Here is a 17,445-nt window from a genome sequence, read left to right as displayed (position 1 = left end):
TGAGGGCTGAGGGTCCCTCCTCTTCTTTCAGTGCCCCCTTCGTCCCCAGCCCTCCCTTCATCCTCGGAGGCCTGAGCATTCCAGGGAAAACCGCCCCACATGGTTGAGATTCACTTATTCCAAACTCATCAGCGTCCTGGTTTTATAACACCCTCCCCATGCCCAAGAAGCACTTGCAAATTTCTTTTTTCTTTTCTCTTTATTAAAAAAAAAAAAAAAACAGTTGGGGTCTTGAAACAACAACAATAGAGCATTTCAGAGGCACAAACTTTTGCAGGAGAAGCTGGTGGTCTGGCCAGGTGAGGAAGGGCAGCAGCTATGAGGGTGGGCCTGGCGGGGGTGTGTGTGTGTGTGGGGGGGGAGGATCAAGGGATTATGCCAGAGAGAGGGAAGCCTGAGGGTAGGCACTTCTTGGGGGGTGGGGGGTGTGCTACCTCATCACCTTTAACCTCTCTTCCAGCCTGCGGACCCGCCCCCCTTCCCCAGACCACCCCGGGGCCTCTTGGGCCTCAGGTTCCCAATGCTTCTAGCTGCTGGGACCTTCTGAGTTCAGGCCAGCCTTGGCATGACCGTGCCAAGGCAAATTGGGAGCACCCCTTCCTGGTGACTCAGGGAGACCAACGAGAGCTGGAATGACAGGCAGTGAGAACAAACTGTCTTCTAAGCTAAGTCTTATTTGAGACTACCTGATGTTCTTCTCACCTGGTGTGGTGGGGGTGTCCCAGTGAAATGCAAGTGCTCAGGGTTCCCTGGGGGCTTGGGGGATGGAAGAATCTTCCCTCCCTCTTGACCCTTCCCTTGCTCCTTCTTTCATCACCTCCCCAAAGGCCCCCAAAGTTTCCTGTGGGTGTGCTGCGCTGGGCAGCCAATAAGTAGAAAGCCTAGCACCTGGGTTTCCTGGGTGACCTTGGGCAAGTCCCTCCTTGGGCCTCAGTTTCCCCTGGGTACAAGGGGTAGGCAGCACCAAGGTGGGGAACCGAGCAGCTTGGATAATCTCAAAGTTCCTTTTGGCTTCGATGGCCTCTTCTGGGCTGGGCCCGTGGTTCCCCCAGGGATGACAGTCCTGTCGGAAGCAGTGCTTGGACCCCCAAAGGACAAGGGAATATGGTCAGTTTGGGAAGAAGGGGGCAGGGAACCATGAGGGAGGGCAGTCATGGAGCACCAAGGGCAAACTCTGTCAGGCAGGCTCAGGGCTGGCTGTCCAACCGGAGGCCCCATCTGTGTCCACACAGGGAATGGGGAGCCCCCAGAGCCTCTTCCTAGGGGTTCCCACAGGAGCCGGTGACCAAGGGCTGTGGAGATGGCCTCCAGGGATTGGCCTGAGCAGGGGGCACTGGCAGCCCTGGGTTCTGGGGTCTCCTCTGGAGCAGAAGCAGGGCCCTAAGGACTCGCACAGCCTACCTGGACGGCGGCCTGGGCCCCGCCCTTGGACACCCCTTCTCTGCGAACAGGGGTCCCAACAGGGTCAGGGAAAGGCCTAGAGAAAGACGTCTGCTTTCTTTAAGAAGTAGAGAGAGCAGGACACAGGGAAGAACAGGAAAGAAAACAGGAGACAAGGAAAAGAAAGGCAGACAGATAAGAGATTAAAGAGAAGGGAAAAGGACAGGAGGGAGGAGAAACGGAAGGAAGAGCAGAAATGAAGAAGAGCTGGAAAGGCAGGACGCGGGGAGGAAGGGAAGGGTGGGGAGAGAGAAGGATGCGGTCCCAGCGGCCGCAGCAGGAGGGGGTGGCGGTGTGGGGGTTGGAGGGCTGCAGGCTGCGGGAGGGTGGGTGGGTGGGGGCCGCGGGCGGCAAGCCCCGGGAACTCCTCAGGCCGGTGGGCGGGGCCTCACGTCCAGCGTGCGGTCCTGCCTCCTGTCCTTGCGCGGGCGCCGGTCTCTCCGCCCCTTCTTCTGGCTGGGGTTCCTCCCTGCACCGAGAGCACAGGGCATTGTGTCTGCGCCCCTCGCGGCCCAGCCCGGGGAAGCCCTTTCATCCACTTGCTTTTGAACACTCGCGCTTGAATGGCCCGAGGCTGCCGGCGGCGTGGGGCCCGTTTAGAGATCAGAGGGCTTACTTGGGCTTTACTAAGAGCTGGTCCCCTCTTGGGAAGTCGCATCTCTGTGCCCGGACGGGAGCTCTGACGTTTGCCCTGACTCCTCTAGGTGTTCGCAAGTTGTGTTGAGCCCAAGTGTGACCACGTGGGAGAATTTCTTTTATTTCTCTTCTATATGACAGGGCATCAACTGATTTTTTTTTTTTTTTTTTTTTTTTAATGACCCGTGCAAGGAGATCACCTTATCCATGAACTTTGGAGTCATAAAGAGGGCGTTCTGAAATCCTTGCTATTAAAAGGGAGGTGGACATTCTGCAAGGGCAGAGAAGTCCTGATGAAGGCAGGCACGTATCTCTCCGGGAGTTGGGACTGATCCCACCTGCCTTTGAAAGGATACCAGGGAGGGCAGGACTTAACCCACAGGAAGGTATGGCTAATCTTGGACTTACCGGTTGCCCTATGGGTGCTATTTGGGCAGGTAATGTCCCCAGCCCCCCAGGGTTCCCCGGGGGGGCCCTGCCTGCTGCAACCCCGAATGCGGCCCGGTGCTTACCTGCTGGGCATGGCCTCTGGATGGGACATTTCCTTGACTCGGAGAGCACCTGGCAGGTTGCTGCCTCCTCCCGACCGGCCCGGCCGGCCTCCCGCACGCGGGTCTCCAGACCCCAGGCCGAGCCGCATGCCTTCCCGTTGTGCAAACAGGGGCCCCAGCTCCCCCAAGGGCCCAGCTCACATTCTTCTGTTGGGTGGAGACACAGACAGACAATTTGGATCAGCTGGCAGGGAGATCCAGGGGCAAAGTCGGGGCGGTCCAGGTCCCTGAAGACAACAGCTCTCACCAGGAGCAGAGGGGAGACACTTGACTATCTATTTATGAGGGCCTGGGATGGGCGCCATACTAAAGCACACCTGGGCCAGAAGTGGAAGTGATAGTGGGCTTTAGAGGGGAGGACTTCCCGGAGGAGGTTACTGAGGAGCTAGAGGGAGAGGAGGTGATCCAGTGGAGCGGAAGGAAGGATACAGGCAGGTGTATGCAGTCTGGGGGGCCTGGCAAACGCGAGGGAGGGAGGGCAGCTGGTGGGGAGGCAGGGGGGAGGCTGGGAGGAGGACAGGTAGGCCAAGAGGCCAGAAGGTCTGCTGGGAGGCCCTTAGGGCCAGGACATCGCTTTGACCTTGATCATGTGCCTCTGATGGGCTGGGGAAGGCAGAAGCTATTCCGTGATATTGTGAGGAAAAATGAGGTCACGGGCCAAGAAATTTCTTAGCAGGAAACAATTTTAAAATACACACACACACACACACACACTCACACATACATACAGTTTTTCACATTTGATTCTATTAAGAGTTCCCGAGAGGTAGGCAAAAAACAAGGTGGCTGTTAATACCCGTATTTTGCAGAATAGGCCAGTAAGGCCTAGAGCAGGTAAGGGGCCTGCTAAGGAAACACAAAAGGGAATCTGCATCAGAACATGGCAAGTGTTTAAGACCTATTTGGGCCCAGAAACCAGATCTCCAGACCTGAGAACAGTGGTCCTTATGCTGATGTGTTCATTTGCCAAGTAGGGACAGAGCCCCTATTCTGTGCCTCGTGCTTTGCTAGGTGCAGAGCGGCAGCGGGCACAATACAGACCCAGCTCCGACTCCCGGAGTTCACCACCGAGAAATGTCAGGCTGGGACGGCAGGGTGCTTGGGCCATAATGGGGGAAGCACAGGCAGCCACCGGAGCCCGGAAGAGGCGTGAGTCCTGGGGGCCTGGGGGACCCGGAAGGTTTCCTGGATGAGGAGAATCCTGACCTGAAGCTTGAAGTAGGGGTGGGGAGATTAGGCTTCAGGGAGGGGCAGAAGGGAGACGTGAAAAGGATTTGAACCCAGGTTTGTCTGATTCTAAAATCGGTGCTCTTCTTGTGAACTCTGGGGCCTCCCCTGGTAATAGCAACGAATCTGATGTTGGTAGTGATGGTGTCCGTGATAATGGTGCTCAATGTAATAATGGATGGCTCTAATGTATAGAAGGGTCCCTGTGTGTGTGTCTGATGTCCCCTATTGGGCCTCCCAGCACCCTGGGAGGACATTCTTCTGTGGTTCTTCCTGGTCTCCTGACAGCCCTCACCAGCCCCTTAGGGAAGGAGGCGGGGCGAGGAGGCCCCCACTCACCCTGGCACTCCCGAGTGCTGGGCTGGGCGGTGGTGCCCAGCGGGCAGGAGGGCAGACACTTCCCCTTGTACAGGAGAAACCGCCTCTTGCACTGGATGCAGAAGTCCTGGCTGAAGCAGCTTTCACACGTGGCCCCGCATTCTGCAAGAAAGCCAGGGCCACCAGTGGTTAGGGTGGCCACGCAGAAGGGGGCCTTCTGCCTTTGAGCAGCCCAAGCTCTGTAGCTCTGGGATCAGGATTCGGTCTCCTCTGAAGCCCAGACCTGTGCGGGAACTGCATTCCAGAGCTCCTTTCCTTGTCTGCACTGAGGCTCACTGGGGGCAGGTGCCACAGCCAAGGTAACGGGCTTCCTTGGATTGAAAGGTCAAGATTCCCTTTCTCATTTGAGCCAAGGCTCAGAGAGGGCAAGTGACTGGTCTAGAGTCACATAGCAAGTCTGGGCTGTGATGGAGGACTTCTGCTGCATTTCCATCAAAGCTCAAACATGGGCATGATCTATCCCAGGTCACAGTGAAAATCAGAGTAGGAGTTAGGACTCCTTTTTCCCTTTGAGCTAGGCACAGAGAAGGGGAGTAACATGCCCAAGGCCACACAGCAAGCTACGGCAGATAGAGGTAGATAGATAGTGCCGAGAGCTGCTAGGGCGCTGTCTTGCTTAGGGCTTCTGAGCCAGCCTGAAACCAAGCTGGTATCTTGGAGTCTGGGCTTAGGCACACACTGCTTGCTTGCGGTCATGTTGGGGTGAGAGGTGGGGTGTGGGCCAGAGGTCTCAGGAACCCAGCGCTAGCATAGGACGAGGGGGAAGCCACGTACTTTTGCACCTGTTGACCTCCTGGCCACGGACGCCGAAGTAGCCAGAGGGACAGTCATGCACACATTTGCCGTACTGGCGGATGCCTTCCCGGCGGATGAACAGGAAGAGCCTCTGCTGGCAGGTGGAGCAGCCATTTTCCTCTGAGCAGATGACACAGCCTGTGCAGTTGCCCCCTGGACCAGTGCCCACTGCCAGCCAGACCAGGGAGGAAGGTGGGGGAAAGTGGGAGAGAAATAGTCAAACCATGTACGTGAACAGCACGGACCATCTCATGGGACATATTAACTGAACACATGGCCACCTGGACAAACCACAACATTTCCCAGACAACTGGGTACGGTCATGTGACCCCAATCTGGCCAACAGTGTATAAGCTAAAGCAATGTGTGCAACTTCTAAGAAGCTGCCTTAAAGGGCAGGGGCATGCCCTTTGTTATCCCCTCACCCTTCCTAGTGAGTGGAATGTGAACACGATGGCTGGAACACATGCAGCTACGTTGGATCATGAAGTGCTATCATGTAATGATAGAGATATAAGAAAAAAGAGCCCAGGTTCCCAAGGAAGGTAGAACATGCTATACCAGCCCTGGGCTGCCCGTGTAGACTTACAGGAGAGAAAAATCTCTGTTTCATTTAAACCACTATTATGTGGAGTTTTCTAGAACTCACAGGCAAACTTAGCCTTTATGGGAATAGTGTGTGTTTATCAGTGTGTGGAGGGTGCGCATGCAGGTGGGGGTAGGGGAGACCTTTGTCCTCTAGTGTGTGTGGGGTGCGCATGCATGTGGGGGTGGGGGACACCCTCGTCCTCCTGCGTTTCCTGTGTTTCTGAACAAGACTCCCTTCCTCCCTGTCACCATCATCAAATACTCCCAGCATCATCAAGTGTAGTGAGTTGAGGGAAGGAAAATTTGTTGCCCCAGAGTCAGCCAGGACCCAAAGCTGGGAAGGAGGCAGAGAATACTCTAGAAAGGAAGCCTCTCCAAGGCTCACAGGGGGTTTCTGCTTTCCTGATTGTTACCTGATAAGCTGACCACTTAGAGAGTTGGGATTTGTCAGCCTGGGGTGGGGGGCTGTGACTTTCCCTCTGTTCCCAACCCCCGAAACCAAGTGAAAAGAGGGGCAAGGTGCCCCTCCCAGAAATGGGGTGCCTGCAACAAGGGGTGGCCAGCTTCGTATGCCCCTGTTGGGCATTCAATTCTGTCACAGCTCTGCCAACCCTCTCCTTCCTGTGTCTCTCTGAGCGGAGTAAAGAGGCCAGGAGAGAGATGGGCAGAGCTGAGAGAAGAGGCAGCCGCCAAAGAACCTGTGCATCCTTCACGGCAAGCCTGGAGGGCTTCTCAGTGGCGAGGGCCCCTTAGAAGTAGCCGGACTTTGGGGAGGCTGTGGCCTCACCCAAGGAGGGTGGTTCCTGGCAAATGTCTCAGCAAGAGGCAGCAGGGAAAACCACTGGAGGTAGGAGGTGGGGAGAGTCCGCGAAGGACCAAGCAGCTTCTTAGGGGCAACTGGGGACATGTGAAACTGTTCTGCATTTATACCCCATCAAGGTCACTCTGTTTAATAAACCAGTTACATACTTTGACTCCCCTTGAGCCCACAGCCACCCAGCATAGGACCTTCTTGACTCTCCAGGTCTACCTGCCCCCCCCCCTCTTTCTATTCATGCCTCATCTGCCTTTTAGAGGAATTCCCTATTGTGTGAGGACCCGGAGAAGGGTAATTCCTGGGGCCCCTCCCCAGAACAGAAACCAAGGAAGTTCAGCCCTTCTTCAAGTTGGCAGTGATGGGCATTGACCAATCAGATACTCATTCCCATGACCCCAAGTCCTGGGAGCTAGACAAAAGAGTGAGGGGCTATGTAGGGATAAGGGTCACTGTCCAGACCAGTCTGGGCCTTTTCTGCCTCCCCTCCCTCCCACTCTGGGATGGGTCCTGTCATTTCTCCAAGCCTGATCCTCAGCTACCTGGATCTGGTGAGCCCCCCACAACCTGCTGATATCTCCCACTGCTGTGGCTTACGCCCGAGAACCCCGACTGATCCAGCAGGCTTGCTAATGCCCCTGGGAAGAGAAACAGCCACAGAAGAGCAGAGTAGAGGTTTGTGTGTTTCCAAAGCTGTAGCCCCGCAGGGACCTGAGGGCAGAGAGAGAGTGTGCGCGGTGTCATAGGAGGGATCTCCAGGGCCAGAGAGAGAACATCAGCTGAGAAGCGAACAGAACCCAGACCTCCCATCCCAAGGGAAACAGTTTAAATTCTGATAATACAGAGTGCTGGCAAGAGTGACAGGCAAACCCTCCCTTCTGACAGGAGAGTAAATAAGCCCTGGAGAAAAGTCCAGCAGCATCTAGTAAATTTGAGAATGTGCCTTTTCTGAGCACAGCAATTTGGCTTGTGCCCCCCCCCCCCAAGAACTGTGCTTCTCAAACCCTTGTCCCAGCCTCTCCTACAGGTCTTCTTCTTTTTTTTTTTTTAAGATTTTATTTATTTATTTGACAGAGAGAAATCACAAGTAGATGGAGAGGCAGGCAGAGAGAGAGAGGAAAGCAGGCTCTCTGCTGAGCAGAGACTCGATCCCAGGACTCTGAGATCATGACCTGAGCCGAAGGCAGCGGCTTAATCCACTGAGCCACCCAGGCGCCCTCTCCTACAGGTCTTGTTGCAACACACAGCGCTGGGTTCCACCCCGAGTGTCCGAGTGTCCCACTGAGTAGATCGGAGGTGGGGGGACTGAGACTTGGCATTTCTAACAGGTTCCAGGTGACACTGCTGTTGCTGACCCGTGGCCATGCTCTCAAAGCACCAGCACAGAGAAACCCTTGTGTCTGTGCCCAAAGAAGCATGAGCCAAGATGTTCGCGGTGACATCATTTAATAGCAAACAGGTGTAAAAACCTGACTATCAAAAGAAGAGATAAGCTCACTAGGGTGCAGTCCCATATATGACCCACGATACGTGACTGGGGAGGGTTTGCAGCTGACCTCATGGATACTCTCAAAGACAAGGCTGACAGCAAAAATGCAGATTGCACAATGAATCACAGAGGAAGAAGCCATTTGTGTAGAGTTTGAAACCCTGCAAAACAATATTCTTGGACTTGTGTGATACTTAAATTTGTATCAAGAGTGAAAGACATAAGGGGTTAATAAACACTGAATTCAGGATGTGGGGGAGAAAAGGGATTCAGGAAGAAGGCCAGGGACTCCTCTTGAATCTGTAATAGTTCATTTCTTCACATCTGAAGCAAATATTAAGATGGGAAGATTTGCAACAAGTGGCTGGCAGGTATACAAATGTTCATTGTGTTTTTTTATTCTTGACTGTAATTTCAAAATACTTTACAATAAAAATATATTTAGAAGTATTTAGTCTCTATTGTGTCTGTGGATTGGGGAGGGATAGGTAAGGAAAGAGGACTACCTTCTACTCCTACCCCTCTCAGTTTCCTTCCCCAAGCCCTGGCCCATTCTCAAGCTGAGATCTTGGGCAGGAGGTGACAGAAGTTCTGAGAGCAGCAGAGACCTGCACCTTCGAGCCCTGTGCTACTTATGCCTCCAGGTCCTTTCTCTCCTCAGTAAGGGAACCTTATGTTTAGCCAAAGTTATGTCTTCCAAGAATGAAGACTACATTTCCCAGGCTCCTTTGCAGAGGTATATGGTGCAGTGTCTAAGTTGTGACCAATGGGCTTCAAGTGGGAGTGTCCTGTCCACACTCCAGGAATGACCTTTAAAGAAGGGTGACTCTTTTCTCCTCCCCTTCTTCCTCTGCTGGTGGGATTGTGGACTTGGAAGCCAGAGCCAGGGCGGATGCCGGGGACAGAGGGACTTGGCAGAGAAGCCATGGTGTGGCCATGCTAACCCAGGGCTGTCTACTTGTATAGGAGAGGGGCGAAAGTGTCACCCCTCTTGCTTAAGGCATTGGACCTTTCTATCAGATCCTGAGGACTGCATGAGAATGACTGATGCTGTGGGGTCTTCAGCCTCACGGGTGGGCACAGGGTGACGTCAGTGAGAACAGGGTACCTCTCCTTAGTGCCTCAGTGCTATGTCATCCCACTGGACCTGAGATGTGGCCCCACAACAAAGGGCAAAGGGACCCTCATTTGGCTTGAGGTGATCTCTGCCTCCCGGCAGAACAGGAGTTCCAAGTAGAAATTATGTTCAGTTACAGAAAAACAGAATAGCATTTGCTGCACACTGAGTGCGTGGACAGAGACTCACACCTGACTCAGGTGTCTCTGCCCACTTTGCAGCGGAGGAGACCACGGGGCCCCAGGGTCCTGCAGCATCAGTGGAGGCAGGGACCTGGGCAGCCAGCCCCCTACTGCCCTCGTGGAGCATTTGTTCAAGGCTCCTCCATGTCAGGCAGAGCCTGGGGCAGCAGGGATGGCCCGCGCATGGCCCCTGCTGTCAGAGGACCTCACAGCCACTGGGAGGGCTGAAGCCCACAGGAGGGACTGAACGTAATGCAGACAAAGTAAACTCTTTCTAACTGGTCTCTGGGAAGAATTTAGGAATTCTTCAGTCTGACCCCTGCAGGTGCATGGGGATTCTGAGGCCACAAGGGATGGAGACTTCCTCAAGCTTAGACAGCCAAACAGCAACTAGAGCTACAGCATTTTTCTAGAGTGACATTTCCACATGCAGAAGACAGAACCTGATAAGGACCCTTCTGTGACCTCGGATGGTGTGTGTGTGTGTGTGTGTACACATGGGTGTGCAGGTATGGGACAGAACTCAACCCTTCTTTCAGGTTTTTGAAGTTAGCTCTGCGTCCTGCCGCGTCCTTGGTCCTGGTGGTGGGCTAGGGCGCCCCCTAGGGGCTCTGTACTATAATGGCATGCCTGACTTAGAACTCTGATGGCCTCTGGCTTTTCATCACATCTCTGCAACTTGTTGGACAGGGCAATGCTATTTCTCCTCCCCAAGGTCACGGGTGTAGAGACTTGAACGATAATTCTATGAATCATAAGTGATGACAACTAGCATTTGTACAATGCTTCTTTAGAAAGACCCAAATGTGATAGTTCTTAAACTTGACTGAGCCTAAGAATTCTCAGGGAGGCTCGTAAAGCATCTGGTTTAGGCCCAGGAATGTGCATTATAATAAGTCCAAAATAAATGTAATAGGCATTTTGGATAGGTCTTCCCTGCTCACGAACTCCTTTCCCTGACAACCAGATGTGGAAACCATGCTTGAATTGCATGATGCTGTCCCTTGGTCAATGCCAGACAGACTGAAGTAGGGACTGACTGCTCTTTCTGGCTGAACGAATAAGACCATCTTTCTTGGGAATTTTGACTCTGGGCCAACAGACAATGGTCTGTGTTGGGCTCTTGATCTAAGGACACTTGCAGGAAGGCAGGCTAATGCCCATGTATGAGAAGCTTTTGTGGCCACTAGCATCTGTCGTCCCCCTCTGTGCTCATAGAGACCCCATCCGTCCGCACTCTCTGACTTGGAGGTTCATGGAGAGACTCTCCAGCCAGATACACTTCATCACAGGTCCCCTTGACTCTGGTGGCTGGTTCAAACCTAGGCACATGTCTCAGCAAGAGCTAGTCTTCAGATTTGGGGGTGGGGGGTGGTTGACAGGCATGTGTGTATGCATGCACATGTGTGCATTTTCTTTTCCACTCTATTTGGATTTGGGAAGATGTAGACCAGGGTTGGTGGGCACTGCAGGGTGGGAGGGAGTCCCGCAGGTGGGTGGGAGGTGAGAATAGAGGCCACAAGGCAGCAGCAGAGCCGAGAGATTATGTGTTGCACCTGGACGCCCCCCTGCGAGGGTCCATAAATTCTCTTCTTTTCTCAAGCCACTCTACAGTAGGTTTCCTGTCACTTGCAACTAGACTCCTAATATACAGAAGCAAAGAGAGAAAGAAACACATCAGATGCAGACAGAATAAAGCTACTAGAAACCTTTTGGGTCCCAAAAGACAGAGTTTCTTACCATGATGTAAGTCCAGGTTCCAGTTCCCTCCAGGCCAACGGGCCTGGAGCCCCAGCCCCCCAGCCTGCTTACCGTGGCTCCCCAATGGGCTTCTTGTATACCCCAACCGTCTCCTGGCCTTCATCACTGGCCTCTCCCAGCTTAGATGCACACTTCTAAAGGAAAGCATTAGAGCTCTCCTTGCAATACCTTGGGTTTGCAGGGGACATCAGAAGAGATGGAACCCCATGCGATTTCTATATCAGTGGTCTCCCATGATCATGACCATCCTCCCCTACTCAAAATACCAGGCCTCAAATACATGGGCCTGTTTCACTCCAGCAGTTGGATGGGTTTGGAATGACATCTGAGTCACTTCGTCTTTTCCCAAAAATATGATAGTGGAATGGATCACATCAAGCTTTGCGGTTTCCAAAGGGAGGCAGGCTTATAACAACTCTGAGAGCATGAGTTAGCCCGGGGCTGAGCAATCCATTCATTCATTCACCCACGCATCCAGCCAATATCACTGCGTCACGTCCACTCCGAGGGGTTCTATAGTTATGAGCTCTGGGGCAGAGCTGTGTGATTGCGGGCAAAGTGCTTTAGCTCTCTGGGCTCAGTTACTCTAGTGCAAAAGCGGGGGGTAATAAGGCTTAACTTGCAGGGTTGTTGTAATTAAAGGAGACAGTTCCTGGAAAACTCTTGGCTTTGAGCCTAGCACAAAGCAGGCCCCTGATATACCGTGTCTATCACGGTATACCACGGTATACCAGTCCTGGCTCCACCATTCATAGAATGACCTTGGACAAATACCCTCATCTCTGTGGACCTCGGTTTCCCCATCTGAAAACCTGTCGCAGCAATTCCTCTCCTCATGGGCCTGGATATGAGATGTGTGCAAACAAACCAGCAAGTGCCCGGCACACAGTAGGTACTTCTTTATAAATTTAAGTTCAAGTTCCTTGCCTGCCCACACTTGGTCAGTCCACACTTGGACCCTCCTCCCTTTCACAGGTGAGCAAACAGAGGCCAGAGGTGTTGGTGGACAGAAGGTCCAAGGCGATGGTCTTCAGGCAGACACGAGGAGGCAGCTTTGGTCTTGGGTGAAGGGCAGGTTTATCCTTTCTGTTGGGATCAGGGAGTGACCTGGGTCTTCCAACAATGGTTCCCAACCTCAGGGTGACCCACAGCCTGAGAACAACCCCAGGCAACTTCATTGCAATAAGAGTCAATGGCTTGAGGTTTGCAAGGAATCTCCATATTTTTTCTATTTGGGAATTTCGAGTGGCTTCAGGGTCATCTCTGCAATATCATGCCTCCCACCCCCTTTCAGCCTGCAGAGCTTTCCTGGAAGGGGTCAAAAGGCCCAGGGTGACATCTAAGACCCTGAAGATTACATGTTCTCCCAGACAGGTTCACCTCCTCAGCAGCCCACATTGTGTCTGTCTCTGAAAAATCCTTAATACCCACGTTGAGAAATGCAGCCCCATACTTCAAAAAAAAACAAAAAACAAAAAAACCAACAACCAAATAAACCAACAACAAAAACCAAAAAAGAAACAAACAAAACCTCTCATTTGAATAGACTGCTAACATTAAAAAATAAATAAATAAATACAAACAAAGAAAACCCTGATTTCACATAGAAAGCCAGAATTTGGACCTCTCTGGAAAGAATCAGAGGATCTACCAACACTGGGCCTGCATTCCCATAAGGCAATAATTGACTGAAATTTCACAGACAGGGTACAGGCTCACCAGGCTGCCCCCCATCCCCTTTAATGACCCCTGACACTGAGGGCAAAGGTCAGCTGCCCTGTATTATCATCTTGGAGCCTCCGTTCATCTCACACCCACTTCAGTCACTGGTGTTAGGAGGCAATGTGGAGCAGGGGTTCTCAAACATGGGGGCATGCGCCAGATTCACCTTGGACTTGTTAAAACACCGCTGGCTGGTGATTCGGTGGGGTGAGGCCGGCCTTGAGGAAGTGTAATGCCTACAGGTTCCCAAGAGCTGCTGGTGCTGTAGAACCTGGGACCACACTTGAGTGGAGTAGGGTTAAGAACTGGGCTGTGTGGGTTCACATCCCAGCTCTACCCCTTATCCTTGCCTGTGTGACCTTGAACTTGTACCTTAACCTCTCTGAGCTTCAGTTTTCCCACCTGTTAAACAAGCATCGTACTGGCTGACCTTCCAATTGTGAGGACCTGAGCAGGCCGGACACCAACGAGAGGCTCAGGATTCTTACCATCGCCACCTGCCACGCGTCTGTGGGAGTCTGTGATTCGGGGCTTGCTTGGGCAATCGGTGCAGAACTTTTTATTTTGATGTCAACATTTTTTGGGGGGGTGGAGTTTCTTCTTAATTGGGGTGTGTCCAGGGAAGTGTGCCTTGCATGAGAACATCATGTGTCATGGTTGACTGAGGATTTAACACAGCTGTCCTGGAGGCCTCCCTGGGGGGTGCCAAGGATGGGGATGGAGAGAGATGGCTGCCCCTTGCCCCAAGGCCATGCAACCTGAGGAGGACCAGTCCTTGACCTGAGTCCTGCTCTGTCCCTGGGGATGATCAGAACCGTGGTGGGGGTGGGGGGGCATGCAGAGAGCCCTGGGCAGTGCGTCTTCTGATCCTTGCCTGGCAGTTGGGGACACATGTCACCGATGACCAAAGGAAATAAACAACATCTGGGCTCCCGCCTGTCCGCTCAGGCCCCCACATATGGGAGGCAGTTGCTGCCCCTGGAAGCTGGCTCAGAGGAGCCCCACGGCACATCCCTGCCTGGGGGGCAGATTGCACCATTCCCAGCAAGGGAGGCGCCCTGGAGATGACTTCCAGCTTATAGTCTCCCACGGGGTGCAGGGCTAAAGGTCTCCAGCCCCCCAGCCTCTTCTCAGTACCCTGGAAAGGGAACATAGAGGGTCTCACGTTCAGCAGAATGTTGAGGTGGTCTTGGTTTTGGAGCCTGACAAACCAACACTTCCTGGCTGGGTGAGTTTAGACAAGCAGGCTTCACTACTCTGAACCTCGGTCTCCTCTTTGGCAAAATGGGGACAACCGCAGCAACCGGCTCCCAGGCACTTGTCTGGTTGACACGAGCTCATCCACGTAAAGTGCTTAGCACCACTCGTGGCAGACAAATGGGCACTATTTTATTATTTGGTTTCTGTGAGACGCATGGGAGGTGCCCCAAGGTGCTCCCTCGAGGGCCGGAGTGCAGTTTGGGATTTTCTCCTTCAAGTTTCCATAGCTTTGCACTTTGGCCTCAGAGAGTGTCGCTGCAGTGGGAGGGCCAGGCTCATACAGGGCAAAGGAAGTTGATGATGTTCCTTTTCTGCCAGGGAAGGATGAACCCCAGCAGGGCAGGGCAAAACCACAGTGGCCCCCACAGGCGAGTCCTCACCTTGCTTTTGCTCATCCAGATTATCCTGGCAAATACTGTGCCTCGAGACCCCCTTTTCCAGAGCTGCTCACCATCCCACGTGGAGATGTTGCAAAATTCATTTAAGTACTATCGTCACACCCACTTCAGAAGCGAGGCAACGGAGGTTCAGGGCAGTGCCGCTGCTTGCCCAAAGGCACGTAGTAGGAGCTGTAGTGGACAGTCAGACCCAGGCAGGGTGACTCCAGAAGCTGAAAGCTTCATGTCGAGGTGACACTGCCTTCCGAGTCCCTGTGTACCCCATGCCTCCTTCAGTCCTCCACACTGAATAACACGTCCCCCGTCCCCTTACTATGGCCTTGCTAAGTTCCCAGGGCTGTGCTAAGGCCCTTGCCTCTTTCCATGCCCACTTGACCTTGACCGAGACAGGAAGTTGGCCTGGCTGCCCAGGACAGGCCATCTGGGGACTGAGCCTGCCTCTTCGGTGTATCTCATTCATTTTCTCTTGTGCCGTGCTCAGCCCCGGGATGTGGGGCAAGTCAGCACGTGTGCCCTCACCCAAGGGAGCCTGTCCCTGTCGTTCTTCTGTCAGGTCCCTTCCAAACTCTCTCTGGGGGATTTTCTTGTTGCCCCCACCAGGGCTTTGGGAGGCTGGGAAACGTCCTGCCCCACCCCAGCCGCTGCTTGGAATCCAGAAGGAATCCTTTCCAGACCCTGGGAGAGCAGGCGGGATGGAGTGCGGTGGGGAGTCAGGGTTCACACCCACATCTGTTCTTTCCTCAGATTTCAATCCACAGAGAATCACCCGGTGCTGCTGCTTAAAATCCGAGGCACTACCTCCTCTCAATTAGGGGCTTGGTTGAAAGCTTCTGGTGCTGTGCCTGGTGTCATAGATGTCTGAGCTCAGGCGATCTTCAAAAACCACTCTGCAACTGGGGTGCCTGGGTAGCTCAGTGGGTTAAGCCTTTGCCTTCGGCTCAGGTCATGATCTCGGGGTCCTGGGATGGAGGCCCGAATTAGGCTCTCTCCTCAGCAGGGAGCCTGCTTCCCCTTCTCTCTCTGCCTGCCTCTCTGCCTACTTGTGATCTTTCTCTATCTGCCATATAAATAAATAAAATTTAAAAACAAAACAAAACAAAAACCACTCTGCGGGCTCAGCCAGGGCTTCCCAACAGTAGTGTTAACACAGAGTACCCTGGGGTCTTGGGTTCAAAGGTAGATTTTGACACTAAAGGTCTGGGGTGAGGTCTGAGCTGCTGTTTCTCTACAAAGCTGCCCGGGGATGCTGATGATATTGGTCCCTGACCTCATTTTAAGAAGCAAGGAGGTTGGTCTTGTTACCACTCCTCATTACACAGATGAGCCAACTGGGGCTCAAAGGCCAATCCCTGGAGGTAGCAGAGCTAGACAGAGCTCCCAGACAGTACCTTGCCCCGGAGGCCTGACGATGGATGAGACGCCGGGGTAATATTGGGTAATACTTGGAAGGGGCAACCCAGCTCCTCTTATCACTCACTGGAAGGCTTTCCCAAGTAGCCAGAGCTGGGGACCGTGCCAAGGTCAGCGAGGCAGGAAGGGGAGGCGCCGGGTTTGTCTGCACCCGAACGTGGGCGTGGTGCCGGGACAGTGCCGGGTGCGGGATGGATGGTGAACCCCACCTCCAGAGGATTCTAGTGCTCAGGGTTGAAGCATGAAGTCTTCGCCTTGTGTTGTCTCTGCCTGGCCCTCTGGCCGGGTAGCGGGGCAGACCCATTTCAGAGCAGGCTGCTTGTGCCAGGCTTGCCCCATGCCCCTCGCCAAGCCACATCTCTGCTTTCCTATCCCTTAATGAGCCACCCTGGCCCGGGCAGATGCATTCTGCCCTCCCCTAACCACTCCTCAAGGATGGTCCTGCTTGTGTTCCTGTGGGAGCCCTGGGTGTGTAGCCAGAAGCCAAGGACCCATCTTGCCAGAGTGCAGCTACCTGTTATCTGTGAACACAGAAGCATCACACGACGGGCCCGAGTGTGAAACTGTCAGAAAATCAATCTGCCTACAGTCTTGTCACAAAACCCTCTGTGGGTCAAAGTGTCGTTGTGTCGTCAAGGGTGTGCAATTGCAGAAGAAACGGTCTGGCCTTGCCCTATGTTTAAAACAGTCACAACATTGTCAAGTAGACGAAGTTACCCCCCCACAAAAAAAAATCTTGAGAAAACAGTTCCTTTTCTTTTCCAGCAACAGACACAGGTTCGCTGTGGGAGAAGCCCTGAACAAGCTGCTGAAATACTCTGTGCCTGAGTTTCTTCTGTTTTTAACTCACATAGCTGTTGTGGGGCGGGGGAGGGTGGTTGTCAAATGCCTTATGCTCAAAACGGGGCAGAGCAGGTGCTCAGGAAACTCACGGCCCCTCCCCCACTCCCCCTGAACGGCATGTCTCTGCAGCACGCGTGTCTCTGGCATGTTTCCTCCCAGCTATAGCCCTACACCTGGCACAGCAGGTGCCTGGTATACAGTAGATACTCAGTGAGGACTTGTAAGCTGGGAGTGGACTTAGACAGTTTCTGGCTCCTTTCAGTTCTGGGTCTCTGTGGTTTGCTGTGTGACCTCGGGCAGGTCTCTTTCTTCTCTGATCCTCTCCAAACCTACTTGGCTGCCGTGAATTACTCTGAGACCCATGTATACAGTACCTAGTGGTGCTTGGCTTGGGTTGGCTGCTTATTACCACTCCCTCCCCTGGGACGCTTTTGATTCCCCATTGCTCTTTATCTGTGAAGGACTCTTCTGGCTCTTTGAGAGGCTATACAGCTCTGGCCCAGTAGGAGGATGTTTGCAGCAGTTAGGACCCTGCTGGGATTCCTCCAGCCAATCTGGAGACCCAGTGCAGCATGGGAGGGGGGCCATGCCCACTGGCTAAACCTGGAGGCTCCCACAAGCTTTGAGGAAGATATAAGGGCCAGGATACCCGGGAAGGTAGTGGAAACTTTCATTTTTTTTTTAAGTATTTAAATTCTACTAGCCAACATACAGTACATCCTTAGTTTTGGATTTGGGAGAAACTTCCTAAGAGGAACTGGAAAGCCCAGATTCTGAAAGTTAATCTGAGGAGGGTACAAGGTTTGAGAGCTCTACCTACAACCTCCTTTCCTT

At 53.2% G+C, this 17,445-nt stretch overlaps 1 protein-coding gene across 1 annotated transcript in view; it reads right to left on the bottom strand.

Moving 5' to 3' along the window:
* Positions 1–1,694: 1,694 nt before the first annotated feature.
* RSPO4 (R-spondin 4) overlaps positions 1,695–17,445 on the bottom strand; it is a 29,831-nt gene continuing 14,080 nt past the window's right edge. The window contains exons 2-5 of the mRNA XM_082743759.1: positions 5,007–5,195; positions 4,194–4,334; positions 2,589–2,774; positions 1,695–1,909 (exon numbers count right to left, since the gene is read on the bottom strand). Coding sequence (XP_082599885.1) covers positions 1,809–1,909; positions 2,589–2,774; positions 4,194–4,334; positions 5,007–5,195 — 617 coding nt within the window. The 3' untranslated portion in view covers positions 1,695–1,808. The remainder of the gene's footprint in view (positions 1,910–2,588; positions 2,775–4,193; positions 4,335–5,006; positions 5,196–17,445) is intronic.

Source organism: Mustela nivalis (assembly GCF_964662115.1).
Source record: "Mustela nivalis genome assembly, chromosome: 8".
Classification (NCBI taxonomy): domain Eukaryota; kingdom Metazoa; phylum Chordata; class Mammalia; order Carnivora; family Mustelidae; genus Mustela; species Mustela nivalis.
The sequence above is the reverse complement of the archived record's forward strand: the minus strand, read 5'-3'. Positions and strand labels throughout refer to the sequence as shown.